At 39.0% G+C, this 27,945-nt stretch overlaps 1 protein-coding gene across 2 annotated transcripts; it reads left to right on the forward strand.

Moving 5' to 3' along the window:
- The first annotated feature begins 2,595 nt into the window (after window positions 1-2,595).
- Window positions 2,596-27,754, forward strand: atf3 (activating transcription factor 3). Of its 2 annotated transcripts, XM_048600775.1 has the most exons (5): window positions 2,596-3,080; window positions 16,094-16,294; window positions 24,083-24,321; window positions 24,498-24,605; window positions 26,945-27,754. In XM_048600775.1, the coding sequence occupies exons 3-5, from the start codon at window positions 24,091-24,093 to the stop codon at window positions 27,140-27,142; spliced, it is 537 nt and encodes a 178-aa protein (XP_048456732.1). In that variant the 5' UTR covers window positions 2,596-3,080; window positions 16,094-16,294; window positions 24,083-24,090; the 3' UTR covers window positions 27,143-27,754. The 2 variants fall into 2 exon arrangements, with proteins under 2 accessions (XP_048456732.1, XP_020385453.1); XM_020529864.2 differs by lacking the exon at window positions 16,094-16,294.
- The last annotated feature ends 191 nt before the right edge of the window (window positions 27,755-27,945 follow it).

The raw sequence follows: 27,945 nt of genomic DNA on the forward strand, positions 1-27,945 counted from the left end.
TATTCCATCACATTGTATTAACAGTTTACCATAAGTAATTGTCCCTTAGTGAACATTTAGTGAACATGACATCTCCACAAAATAACATAAAACTTCAAAATGCATAATAATTATTACTTTAAAGTTCTGATAATGTCAGGATAAGGAATTCTATGGATAAATAAAGTAAAATCAATAAGAGTGGCCTCTTTAAACACACTCTGATTGACAATCTATGGACAACTGAAGAATGTATATAATACTCAACAATAGAGGACTATCAGTCTCATTTCTGGAAGGGGCCTCCCAACAGATGGTAATTAAAGATTTAGTTTTTGGAGTCACAACAACATATGTGAAGACTCTAAAACAACCATATATATTTCTGTAGTGGAAGTCACATATGGAACTTTTTAGAACTGCTTGCACTGGGAATATTGAGACATTTACATTCACTAAGATAGATTTTAAAGAGAGGTTTGAAGGCAGAGAGAAATCAAAATAAAGTCTTTTGGGAAGTAATGTTTGAGAAGATCTCAATGTTTTGGCTGAATGTTTGCACTCAAATGGAAACTAGAAAACGTAGGAAACAGATAAAATAGAGTCAGAAGAATAGTTGACTATTACTCGAGAAACCTACCTGATCATTGTGGTAGGCTTTGAAAATTGTGGTGAAAACCAAATTATTTTTGAGGGGCAATGACAAGACTGCAAAAGGGGAGCAGGACGAGAATTGTATGTTTGCAGCTGTTTGTCTCAAAGAACATTCAGCACTGAACTCTTAACTGAAACATTTGAAAGGTAGAGATGGGAAGTTACTTGTGTTGCGAAATCTTCTAACTTATATTCCACAAAAATGTCCTAAATGTGTATTCCCCCTTTTGTTATTATAATTAAAGTTGTGACAACGTTCACTTGATGTCTATGTCAAAAGATCTCTATAGCTTGAAAGCAGGGGAACTGTATCTTAATGGATGCAAAGTGCACTCAACACCAGACCCCCGAAATCCAATCTGTTATATATACTTAGGGGTTGTAGTTTATCCTGATTAGAAAACCAACAATGAACTTTTCCTGCCCTATATGCAACTGGTTGACAATCAACCAAGAACTTAGCATTCAATAATCGGAGTACAAATATAAAACATAAACTCCAAGTATTCAAAAGTCATTAAAATAATAATTTAGGATATTGTGTCAAACAAACAAACAGGAATATAACAACCTTTGGTTAGGAAGCACCAATGAGAATATGGTTAGTACCTGAGTCTTATGTGCCTCGCGTTATTGCTTCTAATGTGGTCGCCCTATGTAAATTTAAACCTCTATTTATAACTATGCTATTTAACGTCAACTTTACACCACGAAATTTGGAACTGCTATTAAGTAAGGAAAACACTAACAAAAAAGTATATCCATAAAGAAGTCCCTAAAATGTCAGAATTGTCGATTACAGATTGAACTGTGAACTGGTATTAAACGTTTGAAGAAGTGAACGTACAATAGTTCCAAAAGATGAACGTTTCGACTTCCGTTTTTTTCCAAGCATTCCTTTCGTAGCTCCAACTGGTTTCATCAATTTCGGGTAAATTCCTCAAAAGCTGACATTCAACTAGAGATAATTAAACATTACCTACCTCCGTAAAAGAATCCAGGACATCAAATTCCCTTTTCAAACTTTGTTGATTGGTACAGAAGAGTTGAGTTCTCCTTAGTCCTAAATCAGAGTCTGGTGAATTTATTGTGGGTGTCAGATCTATTCACTAAATAAATGCGCTAATAAAGAGCAGTGATTGAGGGGATAACGCCGCGGAAACAAATTCCACTATCCATAGTCATAAAAAAAACAAGTCAACTCAATGATCACATAATATATTACAGACCATCAGATGCCAGCAATATACAGTCATTCATCAGTTTTAACATGCGTTTGCATGTTTTTAAGGTATGAATAAGCGGATGGGGAGGTTCGAATCAACGTAAAGGTCAAAACCAGCGATACTCAGTGATCATCGTTAATTACAGAGTTTCTGAAGTCTAATTTTCTCCAAGAAACACCTAGAAACAGTTCCACGTTTATGCTGTTTTAAATGAATTTTGTATTCGAGTATTAATTATGTGGTGAGTTAGTACTGAATTTTATATTGGACTCCTGATTATTTCAAGTTGGCTGTTTGAAAAGTAATCGAAACAACTTTTGAGATCTTCTGGTCAAAGCTATGTTTTTGTCTGTGTAGTCAAGAATCGACGGACACTATCTCGACGGACACTACACAGTAATATACGGGTTTGTTCCAGTAATGTTATAATTATTGTTACGTTTGTTCGGCTGATTTTTTGTTCCACAATTTCAGTTAGAGGTCGTAACTTCTCGAGAATAAATATCAAGGTTACATATCCGGGACCTTTAGGATTGTAAACTAACTTAATCATTTTTGAGTCGGTTTTTCCCAGTTTGCCAGAGCTTTCAATTCTAGGAAGTGAAATAAAAACTGCGTGCCTTGAATTCCTATTTCTGAAGTGGATCGTTAGGTTTCGATTTGCCCCTGTTCATTATACACAAGAAATGATACATAAGAAAATGTTTCTATGTAAAAGAAAACCCGCGCAGTCAGCACGAAGGAGTCTATTATTGTTCACAAAATGAGATACATATTTTGGAAAACATTGTCCTGGAAATGTCTTGTCTGTTTTAAATAAGCAGCCTAAAGCTCAGTGTTCAGCTCGTTTCCCCATCAGATGCCTGCTATCTACGGTCATTTCGCTGTTCGGGACCACATTTCTTCATTACTATGCCATCACTGACTTTGATCAAACTGATGTGATCCTCTTATGGTGCGGGTAGCTCAGTTTCCTTGGATTGGGGCTGGTTGCATCACCAGCGAGAAAGCTTCCCTTCTCTATAAATAGAATGACGTCAGGGAACTGGGCTTGTAAATACCAGAGGCTCACACTCACTGTATATAAAGCCAGTGATGCAACCCCGAGCGGTGTTCCGCAAGTTTTCGAAAAGCTGGAGCGAGTCGACTGCCGGACACAGAGAGCCCGCCGCCGCTTCTTCTGCAGCTGAGAGCAGCCTCCGTTCCGGGGCAGGGCGTTAGGTAAGTGCCTCCAGTGTTAGCAACTCAAACCACTACCGCCACAACCCCCCCATCCCCCCAAGCGCCCGAGGCCGGTGGTAGGGAGCCGGGGAAAGCCAGATCAACCGGGGATTGATCAATAGTGATGGCCACGTTTCCGTACTTTTTATTGTTTTGGTCCGCCCGACTCGAAAAAATAACCCATCCCGCCCAGACTGGGACCTGGACGGTTCTTTCATCCCAGGGAGTTTTTCTTTCAGTATGTGGGATCGGTCCACCAGCAGGAACCACTAGCTCAGGGGCTGGTTGTTAAATCTAGCGCTCGGGAGTAAGGAGGCTCTTGTTTTAACCAGGTCTTTCTGCTTTTTGCTGGCTGATTGAATGAGCCTTCACACCGACAGATCACTGAGGGCCAGGTTTTCAGCGGCTTCTTTTTCTTTTCTCTCATTTACTTTCGCACGGAAAAAAATGTAACAAGACATCACTTTAATCAATGGCTTCAAGCCTTAGAGTTGTTATTTGTGAGCAGACCCCTCCCCATTATAAAGTAACCCAGCGGCCCAGATCTGCTTAGTCAGAACACCAACGTCAGTGGTCAGATGATATTGGAGGAGGTTTCCTGTAAAAAGGGCTGAAGTTCCCCAATCGCTTTGTGGCTGCAGTTAGTTCCAAAGTTCATAAGTTGTACTGCCTGCATTTGTACACATGGTGGAGACATTGAGGATAGCAGATCTGACAACTGTTTTACAACAGACCATTGAAGAGGTTGTAACTGGGCACTTGGGGGGCAGTACCTCAAGGTAACTGGGAATCGTCAGTATGGTTTTGTGAACGGGAAATCACTTTTCGTCAATTTAAATGGATTTCTTTGAAGGAGTAACTTGGCCGTCTTGTGGTGCAGTGGTAGTGTTCCTCCCCTAGACCAAGAGGCCTGGGCTCAAGTCCCACCTGCTCCAGAGGTGTGCAGTAACATGTCTGAACAACTTGATTAGAAAAATAGGTTAAATTAAAAACAAATGAAGGAGTAACTTGTGTTGGACATAAAGGAGAGCCTGTAAACATACTGTACTTGGATTTCCAGAAGGCATCTGACAAGGTGCCATAAAGGTTATTGCATAAGGTAAGGTAAGTCAACAGGGATAGAAGATTGGCAGGCTAAAAAGAAACAGAATATGCACATTTGGATCTCTTTCTGCTTAGCAGGATGTGGTGAGTGGAATCCTATAGGAGTCTGTGTTGTGGTCTCAGTATTTTACAATTTGTATCAATGACTTGGATGAGGAGAGCAAAGGCATGGTAACTAAATTTGTAGGTAACACAGAATAGGTAGGAACGTATACTGTGAAGAGAACATGTTGTGAAGGTTGCAGTCTGATATCGATAGTTTGAGTTAATGGGTAAAATCTGGCAGCTGGAATTTAACTTAGGAAAATGTGAAGTTGTTCATGTGGCAGGAAGGATTAAACAAAGCAGAGAGTGCCTGCAGAAATCCAAGGTGCAGAGAGATCTGGGACAGTGCTTCCTGAACATGTCCCTCTGTGACCATGTTTCAAAAGCATGAAAATTCTCACTGACCTGTAGTGAGAACAGAGAGAAGGAGAAAGAGTGCCAGGGGCTGGAACAGAGCGGCCATTGCTGCCATGGAAGTCACTAGCCCAAAACCTAAGCTTTCAATCTCATTTAGGGTCTTGACCCCGCTTGTGGAAGCCCTAGTCTAGGTGCACTAATATGAGTCACAAAAAGCTAGTATGCAAGTACAGTAAGCGATGAAGAAGGCTAATGGGGCTATCCTTTATTACAAGAGGATTTGAACAGAAAACTAAAGATGTTCTGGTTCATTATACAGGGTATTGGTGAAACCTTATCATGAATAATGTGTACAGTTTTGATCTCCTTATTTATGCAAGTGTATAAATGCATTGAAAGAAGTATTGTGTCCAGTTGTGGTCGCCTGACTACAGGAAAGATGTGGAAGCGTTGGAAAAGGTGCAGAGGAGACTTTCCAGGATGTTGCCTGGAATGGAGGGAAGGTCTTACGAGGAAAGGTTGAGAGAGCTAGGGCTTTTCTCTTTAGAACGAAGAAGGATGAGAGGTGACTTGATAGAGGTGTACAAAATGATCAGAGGTATAGATAGTGGACAGCCAGAGACTTTTTCCTAGGGTGGAGGTAGCTATTACAAGGGGGCATAGTTTTAAAGTGAGTGGAGGTAGATATAGGGGAGACATCAGAAGTACGTTCTTTACTCAGTGTGTTCGGGGTGTGGAATGCATTACTGGAGAGGGTAATGGAGTCGGCCTCGTTAGGGGCATTTAAGCGGCTATTAGATAGGCATATGGATGATAGTATAAGGTTGGGGTGGACGTTAGTTAGACCTTGGGTTTAGGGTAAAAGTTCGGCGCAACATCGTGGGCCGAAGGGCCTGTGCTGTGCTGTACTGTTCTATGTTCTAAGTTCAGAAGAGGTTTACTAGGTTGCTACCTGGAAGAGCAGGTTGTCTTATAGGATAGGTTAGACAGAGTGGTCTTATTTCCACTGTAGATTTGAAGAGTGAAGGGTGACCTAATTGATGTATATAAGATCCAGATTCATCTTGACAAAGTAGTTGTGGATAGGATGTTTTTCTCTTGTGGTTGAGTCCAGAACTAGGGAGCGTTGTTTAATAATTAGTGATTGCCCTTTCAGGGCAGAGATAGAGAGAATTTCTTTCTCCAACGGTTGCTCAACTTTTAAACTCTCTAACTTGGAAGATAGTCGAGATGGGGGCCCTAGAATAATTTTAAGAAGGTGGGGTAAATAGATACTCATTAGGCCAGGGAATCAAAGGTTATTGTGGGTAGATGAATATGTGGAATTCTGAGTAAATCCAGAACTGAAAGCTGCCATGAAAAAGAAAAATAACAATATATCTATGTGAATTTGTCTAGTACATGTAACTGAGGCTGGCGACTGATTTGCTGATGGATACAGAATTCTGACTTGATTATCTGTGAGCATTTCCAAAATGTAATGGCAATGTTGCTTTTGACTGATTCAGTTTTGTTTTCCACATATTTAGTCATCCTAGTTATCAGAAACTCCAAGTGATGACACCATATGTGCTTTGGTGAATTTAACAGGTAGTCCATAAGTTTCCATGTCAAAGCATAGTGCAGTTATAAAAAAGGAAGAGAGACCACCATTTATATAATTTTTTTTTACAACCCTGGAATGCCCCATATGGGTTTTAGAGACCATGGAGTACTTCTGGAGTGCAATGGGAGATATTGTTTCAAATTGCAAACAACATCTCCTATAAACAGTAAGCGATAATGACCAGAATTTTATTTTGATTAATTTTATTGAGGGAATAAGAATCAACAGGAGATCAGACATAATTCCCCAGCACTTCTTCAAGATACTGTGACAGAATCTTTTACATCTGCCCTAGAAGATAGATATGGGTTTAGCTTAGGGTCTCATTCAAAAGATAGCGTCTCTGTCAGTGCAACACTCTCTCTGTAATGCATTCAATTGTCAGCTTGAATTTTGTGCTTACTCCTTGGAGTGGAACTTGAACACATAGCCTTTGACTTAAAGGCAAGAATGCTACCAACTAAGCAATGGCTTGCACCTATATTGTGAAAATATTCTTTCAGTTCTGAGATGAATAGTTAATATAATTAAATGATTTGAAAATGAGATCTTGTTGGGAAAAGGTTGTACTTGGACAAATGGGTTGGAATGCCAAGTGATATTTTTGCTGAAGTACTGCAAGAATATTCCAGTGTTCAAGATACCAATTTCTACCTCTTTTGTAATGCTCCATATCCTCTGACACAGACATCAGTATTTCTAGCCGATATTTGATTATTGTATCATGTTATATTTTAGTTTTTACACAAGAGGTAGAGGATATCATTACAGCATTAATAATTATACTAAAATAATAAGATTTATGACTGTGTGCTTCGCAAGGAAAAACTTAATTTACTCAGTTCAATATTACTTTCTATTCGGTGGAAAGTTAAACACTGAATGCAATAATTGTAGTTTTATAATTTTCTTTCTTTCCCACCTCACTCAAAATACAGAACCTTGTAATATCATTATTGTGTTGTGGTATTGTAGTTGTAGGAATATTAAAATATCTGCCTTTCTATAGTTCTTTTCGCAACTTCAGAACATTCTCCCTGTGTCGGCGTGGGTTTCTTCCAGGTGCTCTGGTTTCCTCCCTCAGTCGAAAGATGTGCAGGTTAGGTGGATTGGTCATACTATAATGCCCATAGTATCTAGGGATGTGTAGGCTAGGTGGATTAGCCATGGGAAATGCAGGGTTAGGGTAGGGGGTGCATTTCAGTTGGATGCTCTTTGAAGGTTTGGTGTAGACATGATGGGCCAAATGGCCCGCTTCCATACTGTAGGGGTTCTATGATTTCTATCACAAAGTGTTTTAAAGTCCAATGATGTCATTTTGAAGTGTATAAAGTGTTATAAGAAACGTGATAGCCAACGTGCACAGAGCAATTCCACACAAACAACAATGTAATGGTTGGATAGTCTGTTTTTGTGATATTGATTTAGTGATAATTATTGGGAGAATGTCGGGAAGAAATTCATGCTGATTTTCAAAATAATCTTTTTGAGTCCATTAGAGTACAGACAGGGTATCAGTTTAAAGTTTCATCTGAGAGATGGTACCTCTAACAGGGCAGTACTTCCTTAGTACTGTAATGGATACAAGGGCATAAATTTTTGTGCCCCCGTCCCTAAGAGGTTAAACTCCTATTTTATAAGGGAGGCAAGAGTGCTACCAGTATCTCTCGTTGAAACTATGCAGAATTAATGGCTACCATGATCAAATTTCTCACTGTATACCATGTAAATTCATGGAATGCCCTAAGGCAATTCACTCTTGGTTCTGAAAAGCCTGAATCTACCTCTGATTAACCCGGAAGGATAACTTATCTCAAATAATTGAGCAACAGATGAAGCTAGCTGTTTCAAGCTAGTACAATGCAATACCAACTCAAGTGGTGTTTGCCACCAACAAGATGCTACCATCAAGATGTTCTGCCTATCACACAAATAAGCAATGTGGTATATGAATTTCAGTTCTGGTGTGATACCAAGTATGTACTGGCAAGTTGTATCAAACAGCATGTCCCTCCTGCTGTTCTTAACAAGCAAGGTACTGGCCATAGTCAATCAATCCACACTTGCAAAATTCACAGTACCATAACTAAAATTAGATGTGTTTCTGTAATTGGACAGTATTTGCTGGATAATCCTGAATGTGAGAGGAATTATTCTGACCAACAATTTAGGATTGTCAGTCAGGCTCGCAGTGTGGCACACAAGCATGTACTGGAAGCTACATATATATTAATACACAAGTCCCTGTGCTTTGTAGACAGAAAGATAATGTACATGCAATGCACCTATTTAAAGTCAACAAAGTACGTGACAACCGTTCACTGGTTTGTTTTTCAGGGCAAAGCCCGGAGCACTCAGAGTCAAGCTGCCTGGTTTAAAATTTGGCAAAGCCTGTCCATTAACAGTATATCAGCATTAATGGGTGCAATCTCCCTGGCAATACCTCTGCCAATCAGAGTCCACTTGACAACAAATCAGCACTCTCCTCTCTCACAGTATAAATGTTTGTTTCCTCCTTGAATTTGAAATCTTGTAAAGATTCCTGGAGAGTGCACCTCAAAACTTTGACAAAATCTGTCTGTTTTCCTCTGGTTGAAGAAAAACTCCTAAATCAATAATCCTTGGAGTGACTAGATTGACTAGACTATGAAGTATCAGAATAAAGAAACTACAGTGCCATTGTTATTGCAGAATAATTGCATCACATATTTCAGAGGTATAAACAAGGAACTATCATTTGTCAGTTGAGGAATAAAGTAAACTAATGTCTAGGGAATAAAGAACTCTTTTGAGATCTTGACCATTAGTTTATAAAAATAAAACAAAGCTGGTTGGCCTAATGCATTATTGTGAGTCAACATTAGTATTTGACTCTCCTCAAAGTAGAACCTAGGGTTGATTTCTTCTTGTTAAATATGATCTTAAAGGGGATGAGTATTAATGCCTTTGCTATTGCCAATCTTTTAAATTGCTGATGTGTTCGATACAGGAAATTCCATAAACTGTAGTCATTATCATTTTATGTGTAATAGTGGAAGAGGAAAAGTACAATTTACTGAGTCATTGTCAATTAGTAATTGAAGGTCACAATGACCTTTGTAATTTAAATTAATTCAATCCAGTGCTTTGTTTAATATGAGGATTTGATTAAACCTGCTGTACACATGACAAATCTGTCACACAAATTAAAGTTTCTATTTCATTTGTGGTTAGACTAAAACTGTCATAGCTAAATCACCCTCATTGCTAAAGTTTTTCCTGACAGCTGACTGAGTAGTATTTGCAAACAGCCATTGTTCTAATCCGCATTCTATGAAGGGTGTTGGTGGTTTGTATGTATGCAATAAATGAGAAAAGCAAATGTGATTTTTATAGTCATCTGAAATGTCTGTGAAAATGGAATAAGCCTATGGTATTACAATTGAAATGGAATCCACAGATACTGGTAATTGCAAATAAAATTATAGAAATGTGCAAAATTTCATTCATGGTCCCATGGAGACAAATAAATGACTGCTTTTGATAGTAGCCTTTATCAGACCATTTATGATTTATTGCCTCTTGACTTTGCAATTGAGAAAACATCCTCTTTGCATGAGCTGGTACATTCTAGCCGAGGTTTAAAATGAAATTAAGTGTTATAATATAGCACTGAATTTTCTGATAGGTTTTGGGACCCTGAGGTTGCATTTACTAGTAGCAAGACCAGAGGCCCGGTCATGATGGAGGTGGCCTTCTAATTGATGGCTTGCAGTTTTGGAGCCTCAGCAATTCCACAAGAAGAAGTGGCCATTGCTGAGGCAATTTAAGAATTCTTTCAGGGGATGTGGACATGGGCAGCATTTATTTTCCAGCCCTAACAGCCCTTTGAAAGATAGTCATTTGCAGCAGTTCAGGCACTACAAGAGCACTGCAAAATGGAAATGCTGTTGAAGGAGTAGGCACAAATGTTGGGTTGTAGGAATTAGGGCCAGAAGGCCTTGTGAAGCAGAGGGAAGACGCCTGTTATGTAATAGATTGGATTACAGGTGTGACCTTTCCTGCCTGTAATCCTGTAATTGGTGTACGGAACCTCCAGCTTTGGTCCCATGGCCTGCCACAGGGAGGCTGCCTCCATTGAGCTGGCACCCTCCTCAGATGGCAGCAGGCCACTTTACCAAATAGGCTACAGAACTGCCCTAAATTGGAGCCCTCCAATGTTAATTGGCTGCCTACCTCTGTAGAATGGACAGCCAAACCACATCCCAGCCTGTATCAATGTAAGTTCTCTAGTGGCAGGAATGCATTGTGCAGCCATCCCAATGCAGCTCCCTTTTGTTTTCTCAGCTGATTCTCCTTCAAGCGCTCACCATCAGGACTGGAAACTTCAACCTATTGACTCTGATAAAACACCGTAGAGGAATAGAATTGAAGACAACAGTTGCATGTTTGTTTAAAAATGCAGAGAAAACCTAATAGAAAAATTTACCATGGAGAAATGGTGGATAAAGATAATGTAGTAACAAAAGCATGACAGAAGCTGCAGGAGTTTTTCTTTTGGAGAGGCAAGACAGTTGAGTGATATGGACTGAGCATTTCCAAATGGCTTCCAATGTGATTGCATTAACACTGGGTGTTATAAGAGGGGACCTAGAGCCTAGGAACAAAGAAATGTACCAAGCACATTCGACCCAATACAAGCGTAATTTCATTTGAACAAAACCCCAGGCTTAAAAAATCTTCTTATGTAGAAAGGGTGGAATATTGGGAATATTTCCCCAGGAAAAAAGAAAGCAAGAAGCGATTTCATGGAGTCTTAAAATGTTATGAACAGTTTCAACAAGGTATAGAGAAAGACATGTTCCTCTTGTTGGAAGGTTATTGACAAGGGACCTTTTACGTTGAGGTAGTCATTGAGAATGAGAAGAGAGGTTGAGAAATTGCTTAATCAGTTGGTTGTTGGAGCATGGGGTTGTTTTGTTGCAAAGAACTGTTGAAGGAAAAACAACTCTACAGATTAACAGTTTTCTTGGAAACAGAACCGAGGAGTAAGAATAGCTATAAATTCAACAAAGAGCCAAAGGAAGAGTGTGCAGAAGAACCTTTGCTCGCTTGTAAACCAACATAGTCAATATAGTAACAATAACATTGTTTGAGTTCCACCGACAGCACTAGTAATGATGTGATAATGATAGAATAATGCAATAATGTCACTACATGATGACCTCATTTTGGTAATGCAGTTGTTTGCTGATGAGCAAGAAAATGAACAGCACGGAGACTTTAAATCCCTGGACATGTAATCAATTTATGTAATTGCCGGTAATATTACAGTAAAGATAGCAAATAATTTAGAACATTAAAACTATGCCACTTGACTCAATAGGCCAATAACATAAAACAAAGTACTGTGGATGCTGGAGATCTGAAACAAAAAAATAGGAATTGCTGAAGAAACTCAGCAGGCCTGACAGCATCTGTGCACACTAAACATAGTTAACATTTCAAGTCCAGTGACCCTTCCTTTTAACTGTTTGAAACATTAACTCTGTATTCTGTTCGCAGATGCTGCCAGATCTACTGAGTTTCTCCAGCAGTTTCTGTTTTTGTTTGACTCCATATGTCAATATTTGTGCTCCAAATAATTGGACTTCCACCTTACTATTCTGACCCTATCAAATATTGTTCTGTTCCTTTTATCATATTGACCTATTTCCACCTTAAATGCATCTATGCCCATCATTCAACTACCTCTTGTGGTGATAAGTTCCATTCTCACTACTTTGTATAAAGAAGTTCCTCCTGAATTCCTATTGGATTTATAGGTGACTATTTTATTTTATAACTGTGGCCCCAGTTCTGCACCCATTCCCCCCACCCTCCCTCATTGAGTGGAGACCTCTGTATACATTTTACAATCAGTAGCAGGTTAACCACTTGGGTCTTTGATCTTGTTCCATGATTCAATAAGATCACAGCTGATTTGATGTTAAACTCAATTTCAAATTCTTGCTTAGCCCCAATAACCTTTTGAACCTCCCCACCACGGCTTATCAAACACTATCTATCTCTGCCTTAAAAATATTCAGAGAATCTGTTTCCACCGCCTTACAAGAAAGAGCTCCATAGACTCCCAACCCTCAGAAATAACAATTCTCCTTATTTCTATCTGTTTCAAATGGGCAACCCCTTATAAATGGCAACCTCTTATTTTTAAAGTCACCCCTACCTCTAGAGTCTCCCACCAGAGAAAACATCCTTTCCATGTACACCCTGTTAAGGATTTTGTATTTCATGTAGTTACCAATAGTTTCTTGCTTTGTATTTAAGACAGAGATTAGTTCTTGATATGTAAGGGGATCAAAGGTTATGGGAAGAAGGCAGGAGATTGGGATTCAGAAACCTATCAAAATGTTTGAATGGCACAGCAGACTCGATGGGCTGAATGGCCTAATTCTGCTCCTATATCTTCTAGCCTTGCTTTTTGTCTCCCTTTTTGAATGAAGGATAACATAAGCTACTTTGCAATCTAATGGAACGTCCCAGATCTAATGATTTTGAACAATTAAAACCAACACATCAACTATCACACCAGTCAGTTTTTAAGACCCATGATGAAACCAATCACACCTGGGAGCTTGTTGTTTCGTATTTGTACCAAGCATTACTCCCCTGATAATTGTAATAATCACGGGTTCCTCTCCTTCTATTTCTGAGTGGCGGCAATTTCTGAGCTGTTACTTGTATCCTCTATAGTGAAAGCCAAATCAAAATGCCTCTTAAATTCAACTATCATCTGCTTATTTATCATTATCGATTCTCCAAACTCATTCTATAGGACCAGTGGTCACTTTGTTAGCTCTGTTTTTATTGAAAAACTGTTTTCACTCTCACTGTTTCTATATCTTTACCTAGCCTTCTGTTTTGTTCTAATTTTCCTCCCTTATTAATTGTTTAGTTTTTTAATTATCTGCCCAATCATCTGACCTGCCGCACATCTTTATGCAATTTTACGTTTTCTTTAAGCTTAATATTATCTTTAAGTTCCTTTTAATTAAACAGGGAAAATGGGTTCATTCTTTGGAAATTTTATTTCTTGTTGAAATGCATCAATTCTATGCATTTTGAAATATCTCCTTAAACATCCACCACTCTATTTTTAACTCTATTGACTTATCCTTAGCTTAAATTGCTAGGTCAGTTTCATTAGTTTGGCTTTCATGTCCTCCTAGTTGTTCTTTATCTTAAGTTTAAAATATTAGTATTAAATATACTTTTCTCTCTTTCAAACAACAATTGTTATGGTCAGTGTTGCCTTGGGGTATCTTCAGTACGAGGCGATTAATTAAAACTTTCTTGTTGGTCAATACTAGCTCTAGTAAAGCCTGCTGTCTAGTCGCATCGGAATATGCTGTTGTAACAATCACTCCTGAAAATATTTTATGAATTCCTCATCTAAGCTACCTGTGCCCATCTGATTTTCCCAATCAATATGTAGACTAAAATCCACACAGTGATCACTTAATCCTTCCCCTACTTATGCCCTTCATAATTAAAGACTTTTTTCAGATCAGTTCTCAGTTTCCCTTTCTTAGAGACAAGACCTTAGCCTGTTCAATTTCTTCCAAATTGTTGTAATCTCTGACACTTCTGGCACCATCCTTGTAAGTCTCTTGTTGCACAGCACATTCTACAGTATTTCAAAATCCATTTCGTAATATAGAAACCAAAACCGCATGAAGTACTTTCAGCCTGGTTTAGTGATGTTCTTTAAACATTTAACATCTAATGTCTACAGATGAAGTAAACTTGGTTACAGGGATGTCAACTCATTATAGCAAATTTAAGGTTATTAAAGTTCAAAGAATAAACCGTTGACTCATGTTGCTTAGCTAATGTTGTAAATTCTGCAACAGGAAAAAAGATGAATCATGCAATAAGTGGATAATTTAAAAGAAGTATTTGGTTTTTTTTCTGGTAATTGATATAATATTTGAATCTAGAAGTTTTACAGGCAGAATTATCGGACAAAAAAGTGGATAGGAGGTACTGCTTAAACTTGAGTCCCAGAGAAGATATGGTGGTTGCAGCTGCCAATTCATCATTGTGAGAAGGAGCCTCTGGAGATGGCCTGGGGCTGCAACTGTTGTCAAAGTGACTCTGTTAGCGGGAGTAAGCACTGAAAATCTGACCATCTTTCAGTGAGGTGCTGGTAATTCCTCTCCAGGTTCCTGCTCAGGATTGCTGTAAGTGGGAGGCCTGTCTGCCGGTGTCTTCAATTTGTTCACATGTGAGCACTTGCATAAGGAAATTAACTGAGGTGGATAACTGTAACCACTTCCACCTTGCCCTTTGCATTGGTCAGAGCTAGGAACTCATTAACCCATTGACCTGGTGTGCTCCTGATCTCACCATCAAATCCAACCTGGCAGAAACTGCAAGGTACCACCCTCGGGGAACTGGATAGTTTCAGAAGTCCTCCTCACAGAAATGATCATTACATGATGGGTATCCCTTTAGGTAGTGTTTCAAGTTGGCATTAATGATGTGATTAGATGCATGAACAAGTAGGGAATAGAGGGATATGGACCATGTGCTGGCAGATAGGATTAGTTTAGATTGGCATAGACCTTGTGAGCAAAAGGGCCTGTTCCTGTGCTGTACTGTTCAGTGTTTTATGTTCATGTCCAAACCGTTGTTCCCTGTTTGAGGGTGTCACTTGAAGCACCAATCAACACCATGATGTGCAGGCACTATAGAAACTGCTTGCAGGTATTTTAAATGTGATCAACTCCGTAATGCACCTCTGGCTGGTTACTCCTTGTGCTGACGTTAATCCCTTTACAAAAATATAGTAAACATGAGGTAAACTAATTTAAGGCTTCTCCTGATCAGCTGGGAGGTTCTTTAGCACTAAAAATATTCAGTGAAAGCTGCCACAGTATTCTTTCCACTTGGTATAACACCTTGTTCCATTATATATTGTATTCTTCCAACATTGCTGACAGCTCCACCTTCTCCCCCTATTATCTACCCTACCCTTTCCAAACAACATATTGAGATTCAGTATGTGATGAGGCACATTCAGTGAGGCTGTTAGCAAAAGGTTTTACACTTGCACTATATCATCTTGTGTCAATTTATTTCTAATGCTTCAATATAGAAGCATTTGATAAAATAGCCTAATTTGATGCAATTTTGACCCTTGATTGAATTCTTTCCTGCTGGGTCCGATGGTGAGCTTCATTGCTTTTAGTTATATTGTTCTTTAATTTTTCTCCCTTGCTAGTCTAATAAGGTAAAGGATGTTCTGAGTGTTTCCTTAGCAATAGCAGTGAAACATTCCACTTAACTTGCTCAAGTGAATCCGTCCTTATTGAAAGGCTTCAGTCCTTCCACGTACTGACTCCAGTTCCCAGTTTTTTCTTCAGCTTTGTCCTGCTATGTAATGTGGTTTATGAAATACTTAATTCTGCTTTTCTAATAGGTAAAATCATGACTGGTCAATAGAAGATCTGAAACAATAATAGAACAACATGCTCAATGATGTTATTCCATCTTTCTATGGCTATGACTCATGAGCTTTTTTCCATTGTACTGTTTGTCCCCACATGGATCTCAATAACAGTCCTCTTGGGTATCCTCTATAATACCTAATCTACTCTATTATCTATGCCAGTTATCCCAACTCAGGGAAGAATTGCCCAGGAGCATGAAACTATTCCTGCTGAAGCCTCTAAATCGAGAAAGCCTCTAACAAACAAAGTGATATCATTTAACATTTGCATTCTTGGACTGCCAGCTTTATCTCTCTCAGTGCACTTGACCTGGATGTGATTATGTTTGGAACCAAATACTTGTTCCTCCATACTCTTCCTCCTTCTGGACTGCACCTCCCTAATTCATAATCTCTATCAACTAGAGGAACAAGAGCAACAGACGGCATCACCCTCTGCAAGCTCCCCTCCAAGCCACATCCATCCTGCCCTGGAATTATGTTGTCCCTCCTTCACTGTTGCCAAGACGCCATGTTGGAATTCCATTTCTAGCATCACTGTGGATGTACCTGCACAACAAGGCCTGCAGAACCTGAAGGAGAAGGCTAACCAACACCACCTTAAAGGTGATTGGGGATGGGGAGTTAATGCTGGCTTGGCCAGTAATGCTCGTATCCTTTGAATAAATTAAAATAAATCCCTATTCAATTAAATGCAGCTATGGTTTTCAGTTGTAATTATTATAAAGTTGATATTTACTCTTGTTGAAGACTTGTATGTTGCTCAGGGAGGTTTACATAGAGCCAGAGATAGCAACACCGCTTCATTGTCTATGTGGAGGTGATTGACAGTACTTCTTTGTCCAGGTAGCATGTTATCCTGTCACAGTCATGACAATTACTACTTGCAGTGGGGTTTCTGTAATGTAAACAAGGCCCATGGTTTGTGTGCACATCACTTTCAGTGTAACAGCTACGCTTAAGTCTGTAGTTTGTCATTGACCCCAGCAGAGCAGATTTTTTATTTGTGGACACCACTGGCTAAGTCAGCACCAATTGCTCATCCCCAACTGCCCAGAGAGCAGTTAAGAGTCAACCATATTGTACTGGGTCTGGTGTCAAGGACAGATTTCCTTCCCTAAAGGATATTAGTAAACCAAATTGGATTTTATGATGATCAACAGCAGTTACATGGTTGCCTTTAATATTTAATTTTTAAATTCCAGAATTTCTTAATTCAATTCAGATTTCACTGTGTGCCACAATGGGATACAGACTCATGTCCCCAAAACAATAGACTGGTTCTGGATTACTCATCCAGTGATGTTATCACTACACCACCATTTCCCAAAACGATTCTCAAAAAATAGGGACTTTAAAACATAAGAAAGAGGGAGAAACTGCTATCTTGACCTTTCACTGTTTTTACTGTGATTCTGTATGAAGGTGGTGTCCACTATCATCAGAAAATTACACACTTGGTATGATAAAGTAGCTCAAGCCATCATTTAAACAATAGAACACTATCTCCATGTTAGTTTGTAAACTTGGTCTTTGGTATCAATATTTTAACCTATTGGACATCTGTTGAAAGTGTATATTGTAGCCATGTTTTGTACAGAACAGGCATCGATCCATAGTGTTATAGACTGCTAGGGGGCTCATTTATGTCGATGTTGATTCTGAATGCCAAGTGCAATGTACAACAGCAGTCTTACAAACGAATAGCTGTTGATTTCACAGCTATTTACTGGCAGACATTTTAATTAACTGTCATTCATGTCTGCATGCTAGTGTTATGTCACCTTCCTGTTGTTGGATTCTGCATAGTGCTGCAGGATCTAGTGATGTTGATTTATTGCCGTGAGTGCTTATGGGTAAAACTAATAGTATTGTTTGCAAATGGATTCTTCCAGTAAGTTGATCTAAGTTGTTTGAAAATAATCACTGAGATATAATTGTGTGTTGGGACATCGTACTGCACCTGAAGAATATTTGGTACAATGTGAAGGTTTGCAATGTTTTATTTCTCTCTCCATTTTTACTGAAGGTTAGTGAATTAGTTTAGATAAACTCTGTCATTGACAGAGCGATGTGATCCTGTCGGTAATCCGTTACTGTATGTACTTATCTATCTACAGATCTGGCCTCTGCTTACAGGATGACAATGCCACTGTTAAGGAGAAGTGGACATTTGGAATTTTGTTGTGTTTGGTGGACCTGACAACAAATTTGCTTGTGCAGAATAAAAACTATAGGGCCATAATTTTATTGTCTGACCGACAGTTGGAACAGTTAGATTTGCAAAATTCAACTTAGTCCCCTGTTTAAGTACTAGTAAAGTGTCAGGACTGGAGAGTTGTGCCATTGTTTGAGAAAGGCTGTAAGGAGAAGCCTGGAAATTATACAGCTGTTAGTTTGACATCAGTGGTGGCTAAGTTACTTAGAGGTGATTCTGAAAGATAGGATTGACATGCATTTGGAGAGGTTAAGTGTTGATCAGGGATAGTCAGCATGGCTTTGTTTGAGGAAAATAGTGTCCCTCAAACTTGAAGTAACCAAAAAGATTGAGGGCTCTGTGGCAGATGTTTACTTGGACTTTAGTAAAGCCTTTGACAAGGCTCTGCGTGATAGACAAATTAGTAAAGTTAGCTCACATGGAATTTAGGGTGACTTTGCCAATTGGATACAGGATGGGAGACAGAGGGTGCTGATGGAGGGTTGTTTTTCAGACTAGAGGCCTGTGGTTTTCCAGAGGGAAAAGTACGAGTCCCTGTTTTGTCATTTATATAAATAATTTGGATGTGAATATAAGAGGCATAGTTAGTAAATTTGCAGATGACACCAAAATTGATGGTATAGTGGAAGTGAAGAAGGTTACCTAAGATTCCAAAGAGATCTTGTTCAATTGGGTAAATGGACTGCGGAGTGGCAGATGGAGTTTAATTTGGATAAATGTGAGGTATTTCATTTTTGTAATACAAAAAAGAACAGGACTTATACAATTAATGGTGGGGCCCTAGTAGTGTTGTAGAACAGAGACCTTGGGTTCAGGTACATAATTCTTCGACATTTGTATCACAGGTAGACAGGGTGGTTAAGGAGGCACTTAGCATGTTTGCCTTCATTGCTCAGACCATTGAGTATAGGAGTTGGGACACTATGTTGAGGTTGTACAGGACATTGGTGAGGCCTCTTCTGGAGCAATGTGTGCAGTTCTTGTTGCCCTGTTTACAGGAAGGATATTATTAAACTGGAGAGGGTTCAGAAAAGATTTACCAGGATGTTGCTGGGAATAGAGGGTTTGAGATGTAAAACTAGATTGGAAAGTCTGGGACTTTTTTTCGCTGGAGGATAGAAGGTTGAGGGGTGACCTTAACTAGGTTTATAAAATCATGAGTGGCTTAGATAAGGTGAGTAGCAAGGGTCTTTTCATCAGGGTAGGGGAGTTCAAAACTAGGGGGCATATTTTTAATGCGTGAGGAGAGATTTAAAAAAGACATAAGGGGCAGCTTTTTTTAGAGTTGTTTGTGCAGAATGATTTGCCAAAGATAGTAGTGGATACAGGTACAGTTACAACACTTAAAGAATGTTTGGATAAGATCAAGAACCAGGAAAGGGCCAAATGCAGGCAGGTGGGCCTAGTTTAGTTTGGGACAATGGTCGGCATGGACTGGTTGGACTGAAGGGTCTGTTTCCATGCTGTACGAGTCTATGATTCAACAGAAACTGATTGCAAATTCAATTCTGTCACCAGTTAGGTAAGAAATGCATTGGGCAGGAACAGTCATGGCCCTTGTACATTTCAAATCTGGTTCCATTTTTGCTATTGGGATCTCTTGATTCAGCTTCGCTGAAAGACACCACCTTCAAAAACTCAGCAGTTCTGAATACTGTTTTTAAAATATTGCCTAAATTATGTGTCCCAGTTTCTCAAGTGAGGCTCGGCTCCCACAACTTATAAATCTGAATTCTGCTACTAAGCCAAAGTTCACTTTTTATACAAAGGCTGAGAATTGCCTTTGAACTCTTGAGGTTGCTAGAATATTGGCAGAAACTCTGCATCGACAAGTAACTGCTGCTTTTGCTAATCTTCTGATGAAAGTATGAAGACTGAGGAAGTTGTGGCAAGAGATATGCATCTCTGAAAACGAGACGTTGTACAAATTGGTCACAATTTTAAAAAAATAAGTTGAGATACCTGATTAACCCTGATTGGAGCCTTGATTTTTAACTCTGATCAGGATTGGGGTTAGAATGAGTGTGAAACCCACATGTTAAAGCCTGGAGAGATTTTATCTCCTTGATCATTGAAAATGAATCACTTTTATCTTTAGGATCTGACTCCTGACTACATCCTGGAAGAACCACTGTTTGGTCAGAGGGAAGAGTGGGAGTTCAGACAGTTAGAGTTCATTGGGCACTGAGGTTTGGGGCTTCCAATGCTCTTAGCTCAGGCACGTGTATAAATCTTTACTGTTCCAAATTGCTCATGATCACAACATTGACCGGATCTCTGCTCTTAATTATTGTTTTACAAAAGAGAAAGGGAGAGTTAGCGACTGGTGATTGGTCAGATAGAAAAGATTTCAGATTTCCATTTTGAATATAGCACTTCTGCCTCCATTTGCTGCCATGAGAATTTTTTTAAACCAGTTAGAACAATACGATGCAAAGGTGTTTGTTTATTTGTCTGTTTATTTATTCCTTAGGGAACTACCTGTTCCTACCAGGTGGGTTTCTGATCTCGGCCACACCAGTTAGTTCACAATCTGTTAAATTCTGCAATCAGGTTGAGGTAGTTGACTAGGAGCGAAGGGAGGGGAATATGAAGTGAGACAGGATCTCTGAGAACTGGTGAATGTATAAACGCTGTTAAGTGAGAGGAAAAATGGTACTAATGGCTTCTGTGAAGGGAGCAAGGAAACCATCTTTGTGGTGGATGTGATTACACCAAATGGACTTTAGTGGTTCAAAAAAATGACTCAACACCTTTGCTTGAGGACAATTTGTGATTGGTAGTAAATGCTGGTCTTGCTTGTGATGCCGACATCCATGAATGAATTTTTAAAAATTCTCCCCTCCCTCTTTTCATGGAATTTTCTTCAGTTCCGGTTTCTGAGCTCCCTTCTTCAATGTGGCAACATTTTTGGCAACACAGTATCAGTTTGTAAATGTGCATATATGGTGTGTAAATTATTGAACTGCACTGCTACCTTGGCTTAAACAGCAAGCAAACACGTAAAGACACCTGAAGGATGACGTTATTTTGTCCTTTGTATTGTACCCAGTTCCATTTACTCTTTACCTGAGCATGATGTTAAGCGAGGTCCTGAGTTACGCATATGGAGATCAATGAGACATGCTTATAATGGTTTCAAACCTATAAATGCCTTTGCAACACACTGCCCTAACTGTTTAAAAAAATTCCTAATTGTGGCAACGATTAGGAATGGAAACGGAAGTGCTATGTACAGACTGCAACCCTGAGATCTAACCAAAAACATTCCTAGTTGATTATGTAACAGAATGAATGATTAATCGCTGAGGCGTTGACGGGACAACATTTGAGCAAGCATTTATACTGAGCAGTCAAAGAACAGCTGTCTTCTAATCTCAGAGCTATAACAGATCTTCATAAAACAGTGCAACGTCACACCTTCGTTGACATCCCCCTGTTGCCTGGATATGCACAATATTTTCAAATTGGCCTTGAATTGATTCTGGGTAATTTTATCTGGTGCCAATCCCAGATTAATTCTTGAGTTACAACACTTGAAGAGCAGGACGCTCATTCCTGAGTCTACAAAGAGTAGACTACTCTGCCAGCATTTACTCGACTTTATAATGCAGAATATTTCAGAAAGTTTCCCAATAGCAGCAGAATCAGTGGAAAAATTGCATGATACAGGCATTCACACACTTGCATCATTTTATTTTGAGAAATTGAGACTGAGTTCAGTCAAGATGCACTGAAAAGCCTTTTGAGGAGGAGGAAAACAATAGTACAGAGCCAAATGACAAAATGAAAATCATTTCATTGATTTGCTTCCGTCTTTTCGCTAATTTTATTGTTTTAGTTTCAGTGTATAGTTTGAATTATCAGCAGAGTCACTAAGATTAGATTAGGTCGCATGGGATCCAGGGAGAGCTGGCTAATTGGATTCCAAACTGGCTCGATGGTAGGAAGTAGAGGGTGATGGTTGAAGGTTGTTTCTTGGACTGGAGGCTTGTGACTAGTGGTGTGCCACAGGAGTTGGTGCTGGGACCGTTGTTGGTTGTTATTTACATAAATGATCTAAATGTGAATGTATAAGGCATGATTAGTAAGTTTGCAGATGATACAATATTAGGAGGTATCATTGATAGCGAGGAAGGTTATCAAAAACTTCAGAGGGATCTTGATCAGATGGGGAAGTGGGCTGAGGATTGGCAAATGAATTCAATACAGATAAGTGTGAGGTCTTATCTGTATTGAAGAGTCAAACCAAGGTAAGACTTATACAGTAAATGGTAAGATCCTGAGGAGTGTTGTGAAACAGAGACCTAGGAGTACAAGTACATAGTTCATTGAAAGTGGCGTCACAGGTGGACAGTGTGGTGAAGAAGGCATTTAGCATGCTGGTCTTCATCATTCAAGGCATAGAGTATAGGAGTTGGAATGTTATGTTACAGTTGTATAAGTCATTGAGGCCGCACTTGGAGTATTGTGTGTAGTTTTGGTCACCCTGTTGTAGGAAAGACATAGTTAAACTGGACAGTGTGCAAAGAAGATTTGAGGATGTTGCCAGGGCTAGTAGGCCTGAGTTATAGGGAGAGGTTGGCCAGGATAGGATTTTCCTCCTTGGAACAAAGGAGAATGAGGAGTGATCTTATTGAGGCTGTAGATAGGATGAATGCATAGAGCCTTTTTCCCAGGGATGGCAAATTGAAAACTAGAGGGCATAGGTTTAAGGTGAGAGGGGAAAGATCTAAGAACCTGAGGCAACTTCCTCAAGTAGAGAGTGGTGCGTATATAGAATGGGCTACCAGAGAAAGTGGTTGAGGCAGATACTATAGCAATATTTTTAAAAAACATATTTGGATAGGTATGTGGATGGGAAGGGTTTAGAGGGATATGGACCAAATGTGGGCAATTGGAATTAGCTGAGTGGGCACCATGGTCAGCATGGATCAGTTTGGGCCTAAGGGCCTGTTTCCTTGCTGTATTTCTCTATGACTCTAAGATTAGTCCTCTGCACAGACCAAAATCTGCTGACTCCGCACAGACTGTGAAAGAGGTGGTACGATTAGCCAAGGTTACAACAATCATGCACTGAGACTTGCTGCCTTGCTTTGCCCCATGCCTGTGCAATGCTGCCCCTCAAGCTATAGGGAACCAATTCTTTCCATCTAATCAAGAGGGATACCTATGGATCCTTGTGGTCTATGGCTAATTACTTAAAAGATGAGTGACCTTCACGCTTAAGGACCACTTTGACAAAAGTCAGTTCAGCAAATAATAAAGAATGGGAGTGAATATTGTTTTTCAGAACCAACCCAGGGCTAGTTTTAACATTGTTGCCTGATCGCAGATAAATCACCCAAACAGCAAACCGGTTTTCCTCAATTTTTTTAGTTATATGCACAACTTTAAATGTCTTTTTCACAAGAACAATTCATAAGTATGCACTTCCGGTGGGGAGCCTCACTCAATGAAAGTACAAGCCTGGAAATTATCCAACTATGTTCATTTTAATGGATAGGAAGTCAGTTCTTTCTGCAGTGGATGACGATGCCTGACAAAAATACATGTGCAGAATTTTACATTCCCAGGAGCAGGTTTACAGGCAAGTGGGAGGGAGAAGTTGAGAGTAGTGCCACATGTGCCTTTCGTGCTGCCTAGAACTCTGTTGCGATTCTCCCTGAGCCAGGCTTGAAGCCTCCCAGGTCCCACTCTTTGGCCTGTTGTTGAGGAACGGAAGGAGAATGGTAATCCTCCTGTTCACCCCGGGTCCATCAGCAGCTGCCTTCCAAAAATCCACTGTTTTTTTTTTTCCCATCCCTCAATCACTTTTTTTAGAAATAGTTATGCAAGCTTTATATAGTAACAATAAGAGCAATTTTTAAAAAAAGCGTAGTACCGTTACACATGGAGTGGAATCTAAGTTCATGGTCTGGTCTGGGATTTTTCATTTCACCTGGCGATTTGGGCTGGATAGAGACAAGGCATTTGCCCATAGGGAGAGGAAGAGAGACAATCAGTTTTGGGCTACATTCGGATATTTCTGAATGGCATATTCTAGATTGAGGTAGGCATATGAAGTGAAGAGAGAGACGTAAGCTAAGAAAAATGATGAGAAGCCAAAATCTGGAAACTTGATTTTAATCCAATTGCCTTGAATAATTTCATGTTCATTCTTTTTTTTTGAACAGCCAGTACCATGATGCTTCAACACATAGGACAATCATCTGCATCAGATGTCAGTACAGCAGCAGTAGTTCCATGTATTTCGCCTTCAATGTCTTTGGTATTTGATGAGTTTACAAACATTACCCCTTTGGTCAAAGAAGAGCTGCGATTTGCTATTCAAAGCAAACGGATATCAAATGGAGCCTCAAGTATGGATTATTTAACAGCAACTGAGAGTTTAAATGAAGCAGTAGAAAGAAAGGTACGTCATTTAGATGTATATCTTGTAAATACTAAAATTGTACCATAATGTGAACACTAAACCTTAAAACATTACAACAGTGTGAGAAAATACTGACCTTATTTAATTTTAGGTTTTGAGGCATTACCATCATTTTACAAATTCAAGAAAGTGAGTTTAGACATTTATTCTTTTAGGTGACGCCACAGGAAGATGAACGAAGAAGGCGGAGAAGGGAAAGAAATAAAATAGCAGCAGCTAAATGTCGAAACAAGAAGAAGGAAAGGACAGACATATTACAAAAAGTAAGTACATGTGTCACTTGGGTGCATAAATTTGTTTGGCCTGAGATACAGCTGCTTATGGAAACTGCATTGCACTGTTTTGACACGTATTACCTACGTGGCCACAGCCTGGGAAAATTGTCTTCTTTACAAAAAAATACTGCACTGTCACATTTCTTTTTGTTTCCAAAACACTGATATTTGATTAGCCAGGAGGATGTTATTCCTTACATAGATTGACCTTGTTCCCACAGTTGCAGTCTTTCTACATCAGGCGTAGCATACAGATTATTTGGCATTGTCTTCTGTAATGTGGTCTCGGGTTACAACTGACTGAGGTAGAATTGAGGAAATGTGTAATTAGTTACTCATGGGCGCACCTACGAGGAAAATGAACCTGAAAAATATTTAAAAAGGAGAAAGACCTTTGAGATTCACAGGTGTCAATAATGGAGCATAATGTCTAAATAAGGCCCTGTCTGAAGACACACTTCATTTTTGTCATTTAGAGGTGTTACTAATTCTAATACTAATTAACTCTAATTGCGGTGCTACTTTCTGGGCAGCTACAATGTACATATGCAATGAATGCTCTAGAACAAATTCCTACTGGATGAACTGAGTACTACTTGTAGAAAACTTGCTCTTTGTGTACGTAATATGACAGAGGCTTAAACATGGCCAATAATTTTTTTAGTTATCTCCTGATTAAGATATTAAGTTAATACAGTTCAGGGAAGCTGTAAAATTTAGCATGTTCTGTCAGAATATTATTGATCGCTATTACTACCATTAATGGTGATTCCTGCCAAACTCAATGCTGTCTAGCTATTCTAATTGGAGATTTTCCTCCTTAGTTATGGGAGCTTTCCTTATTCAACTTGGAATTAAAATAAGAGATTGGATACATATGGAGAAGGAGCTCAATAGGGATAACCATACAAATGTAAAATACTATTTTGAATAAAACAACTTACTTATCCCAACACACAGTTTACATCCAAAAGAAACTGGTTGAAATATTTTCTTAATGGTGGAAGATTAGAAACTGGAAAAACAAAGGGGCTTTGGTGAATATGTACACAAATCATTAAAAGCTAGATGGCAAGTACAAAACACTCATCAAAAAAACTAAAGGCAAGGAAATAAAGCACACTCAACAGTCAAAACTCTTGACTCTGTCTTTTATCTTGTGATTCTACCAGTAAGCACACTTGGGAGTCCAAAACTCGAGGGCATAGGTCTAAGGTGAGAGGGGAAAAATGTAAAAGACACTTAAGGGGCAACTTTTCATGCAGAGGATGAAACAAGCTGACAGGAAGTGGAGGCTGGTACAATTACAACATTTTAAAAGGCATCTGGATAAGTACATAAATGGGAAGCGTTTAGAGGAATATGGGCCAGATGCTGGCAAATGGGACTAGATTGATTTAGGATATCTGGTCATCATAGGCAAATTGGACCTGTAGTACCTGTAGATATGCTGAGTGTTGATCAAATGCCAACCAACAATGTCTATTCTTCTTTTTCTACTTACTTTGAAATTATCCTCATCTGAATGCCTAAGTAGATACATGTGATTATGGTTGCTGACTTATTGCACAAACATAGCTACAACTGAAGTTCTAGTCAGCATGTCTACAGGTACTTAGAATCATAGAGTCATACAGCACAGAACATATCAAAAATATCTTGCAGATTTTTTAATCCAAACAGTCCAAGGGCTGTTCCTTTCTGTTTGACTTTATTGTCAGGTGTACCTAAGTACAGTGAAAACCTTTGTTTGTGAGCAGTACAGGCAGATCATAGTAAGCAAGGATATACAGATTAAAGTGTAGAACAGTTATAAGAAATGTTAGAGTTAGATGTAGGGAGCTTGCAAGGAGTCACCCGGTGTCAGCGTCATCTTGAATCTTACCTTCCACAAAAAGCTTTGTGCCTACATTGAACATCCCATTTTTGTCAATCTGAGGCCTCTGCTATGGGAACAATGTTTGTTTGTAAGCATGTCATACCCACCCATCCGGAAACCAATCTAAATGGACCCTGAAATGGTACAATATAATTGGGAATACAGCACTTGGATAGTTTTGGAGTCTTTTGGACTACATTACCTGAGAGGTTAAAACAATCAAATAGATAATATTATTCTAATAAATTTCCCCAAATCAAATTTTGTTTAAATTTTTGTATGTCAGTTTGATCTTTTATGTAAAATTTCAAAGTAATAAATTTACAGGTAATGAATGCTAACATAAAAAGGGGAGGAATATATTTTGCAGTACTCAATGTGTAATGTTTTAAAAATCATAACTGATTACTTAATTGACAAATTACTAAATATGATCTCTTGCCCCTAGGAGTCAGAAAAACTGGAATCTCTGAATGCAGAATTAAAAGCACAAATAGAAGAATTGAAAAACGAGAAACAGCAGCTGATTTATATGCTGAACCTGCATAGGCCTACATGTATAGTCCGGGCTCAGAATGGGAGGACTCCAGAAGACGAGAAAAATCTTTTCATCCAACAGATCAAAGAAGGAACACTACAGAATTAAGTCATAAAGGAAATGAATCATGGATCCACAGAGTCCGTCTCCTTGGAGGCACCAAGAACAGAAGTAGCTCCATGTTAGTATGTTACTAACTTGTTAGGGAAAGACTGTTCATTTGTCAGAAGAGTTTGCACTTTCAGCATAATGGATATCTTCTGTTTCACCTTTGACTGTCATACCTGGAAAAGTGCTGCATTACAATTGCATGCAAACAGGAGAAAATGTATACTTACTCTCTGCCTTGACATTGGGCTGCACACAATTATTTTTTATTATTGACGCAGGCGTCGTGCCTTTTATTGTCTTTAATTGCTCTTGATGACCTGTTGATGTACCAGCATGCCAGCCGTGTTTATGGTATAGTTACTTTGGGTCAGTGTGACACAATTACACCTTGGAAGCTTTTATTCAGCTCTGTAGCATTTATGCCAGTTGTCTAGGATGTTATTGCAAGCGTGTTACATGAGTTTCAGAAGGGAAAGCAAAGTTACCCCAAAATCTAAGCATGTATATTCAAGTACTCAAGAGATTTTATTGGAGTGCTCTAACTTTTTTCTACACTGTGATAGTTGAAGTGTGCATTTGATACATTTAGTAATAAAAACGTTGTCATAACATTTAGTTTGGTCAATTTTATAGCCAAGATTTCTTGATTTCAGTTCGCAGGTTTAATAGTTGTAATTATGATTACATACTCACTTGTGATCTACAAGATTGTTTGTTTGCTGATAATCTCATAACCTTACTAGGTCCTCTGTCAAACTATGTAAAGTTGGCAACATCAGACATTTAGGTCAAACTCTCAC

This window comes from Rhincodon typus, chromosome 9 (genome assembly GCF_021869965.1).
Source record: "Rhincodon typus isolate 14 chromosome 9, sRhiTyp1.1, whole genome shotgun sequence".
NCBI lineage: Eukaryota > Metazoa > Chordata > Chondrichthyes > Orectolobiformes > Rhincodontidae > Rhincodon > Rhincodon typus.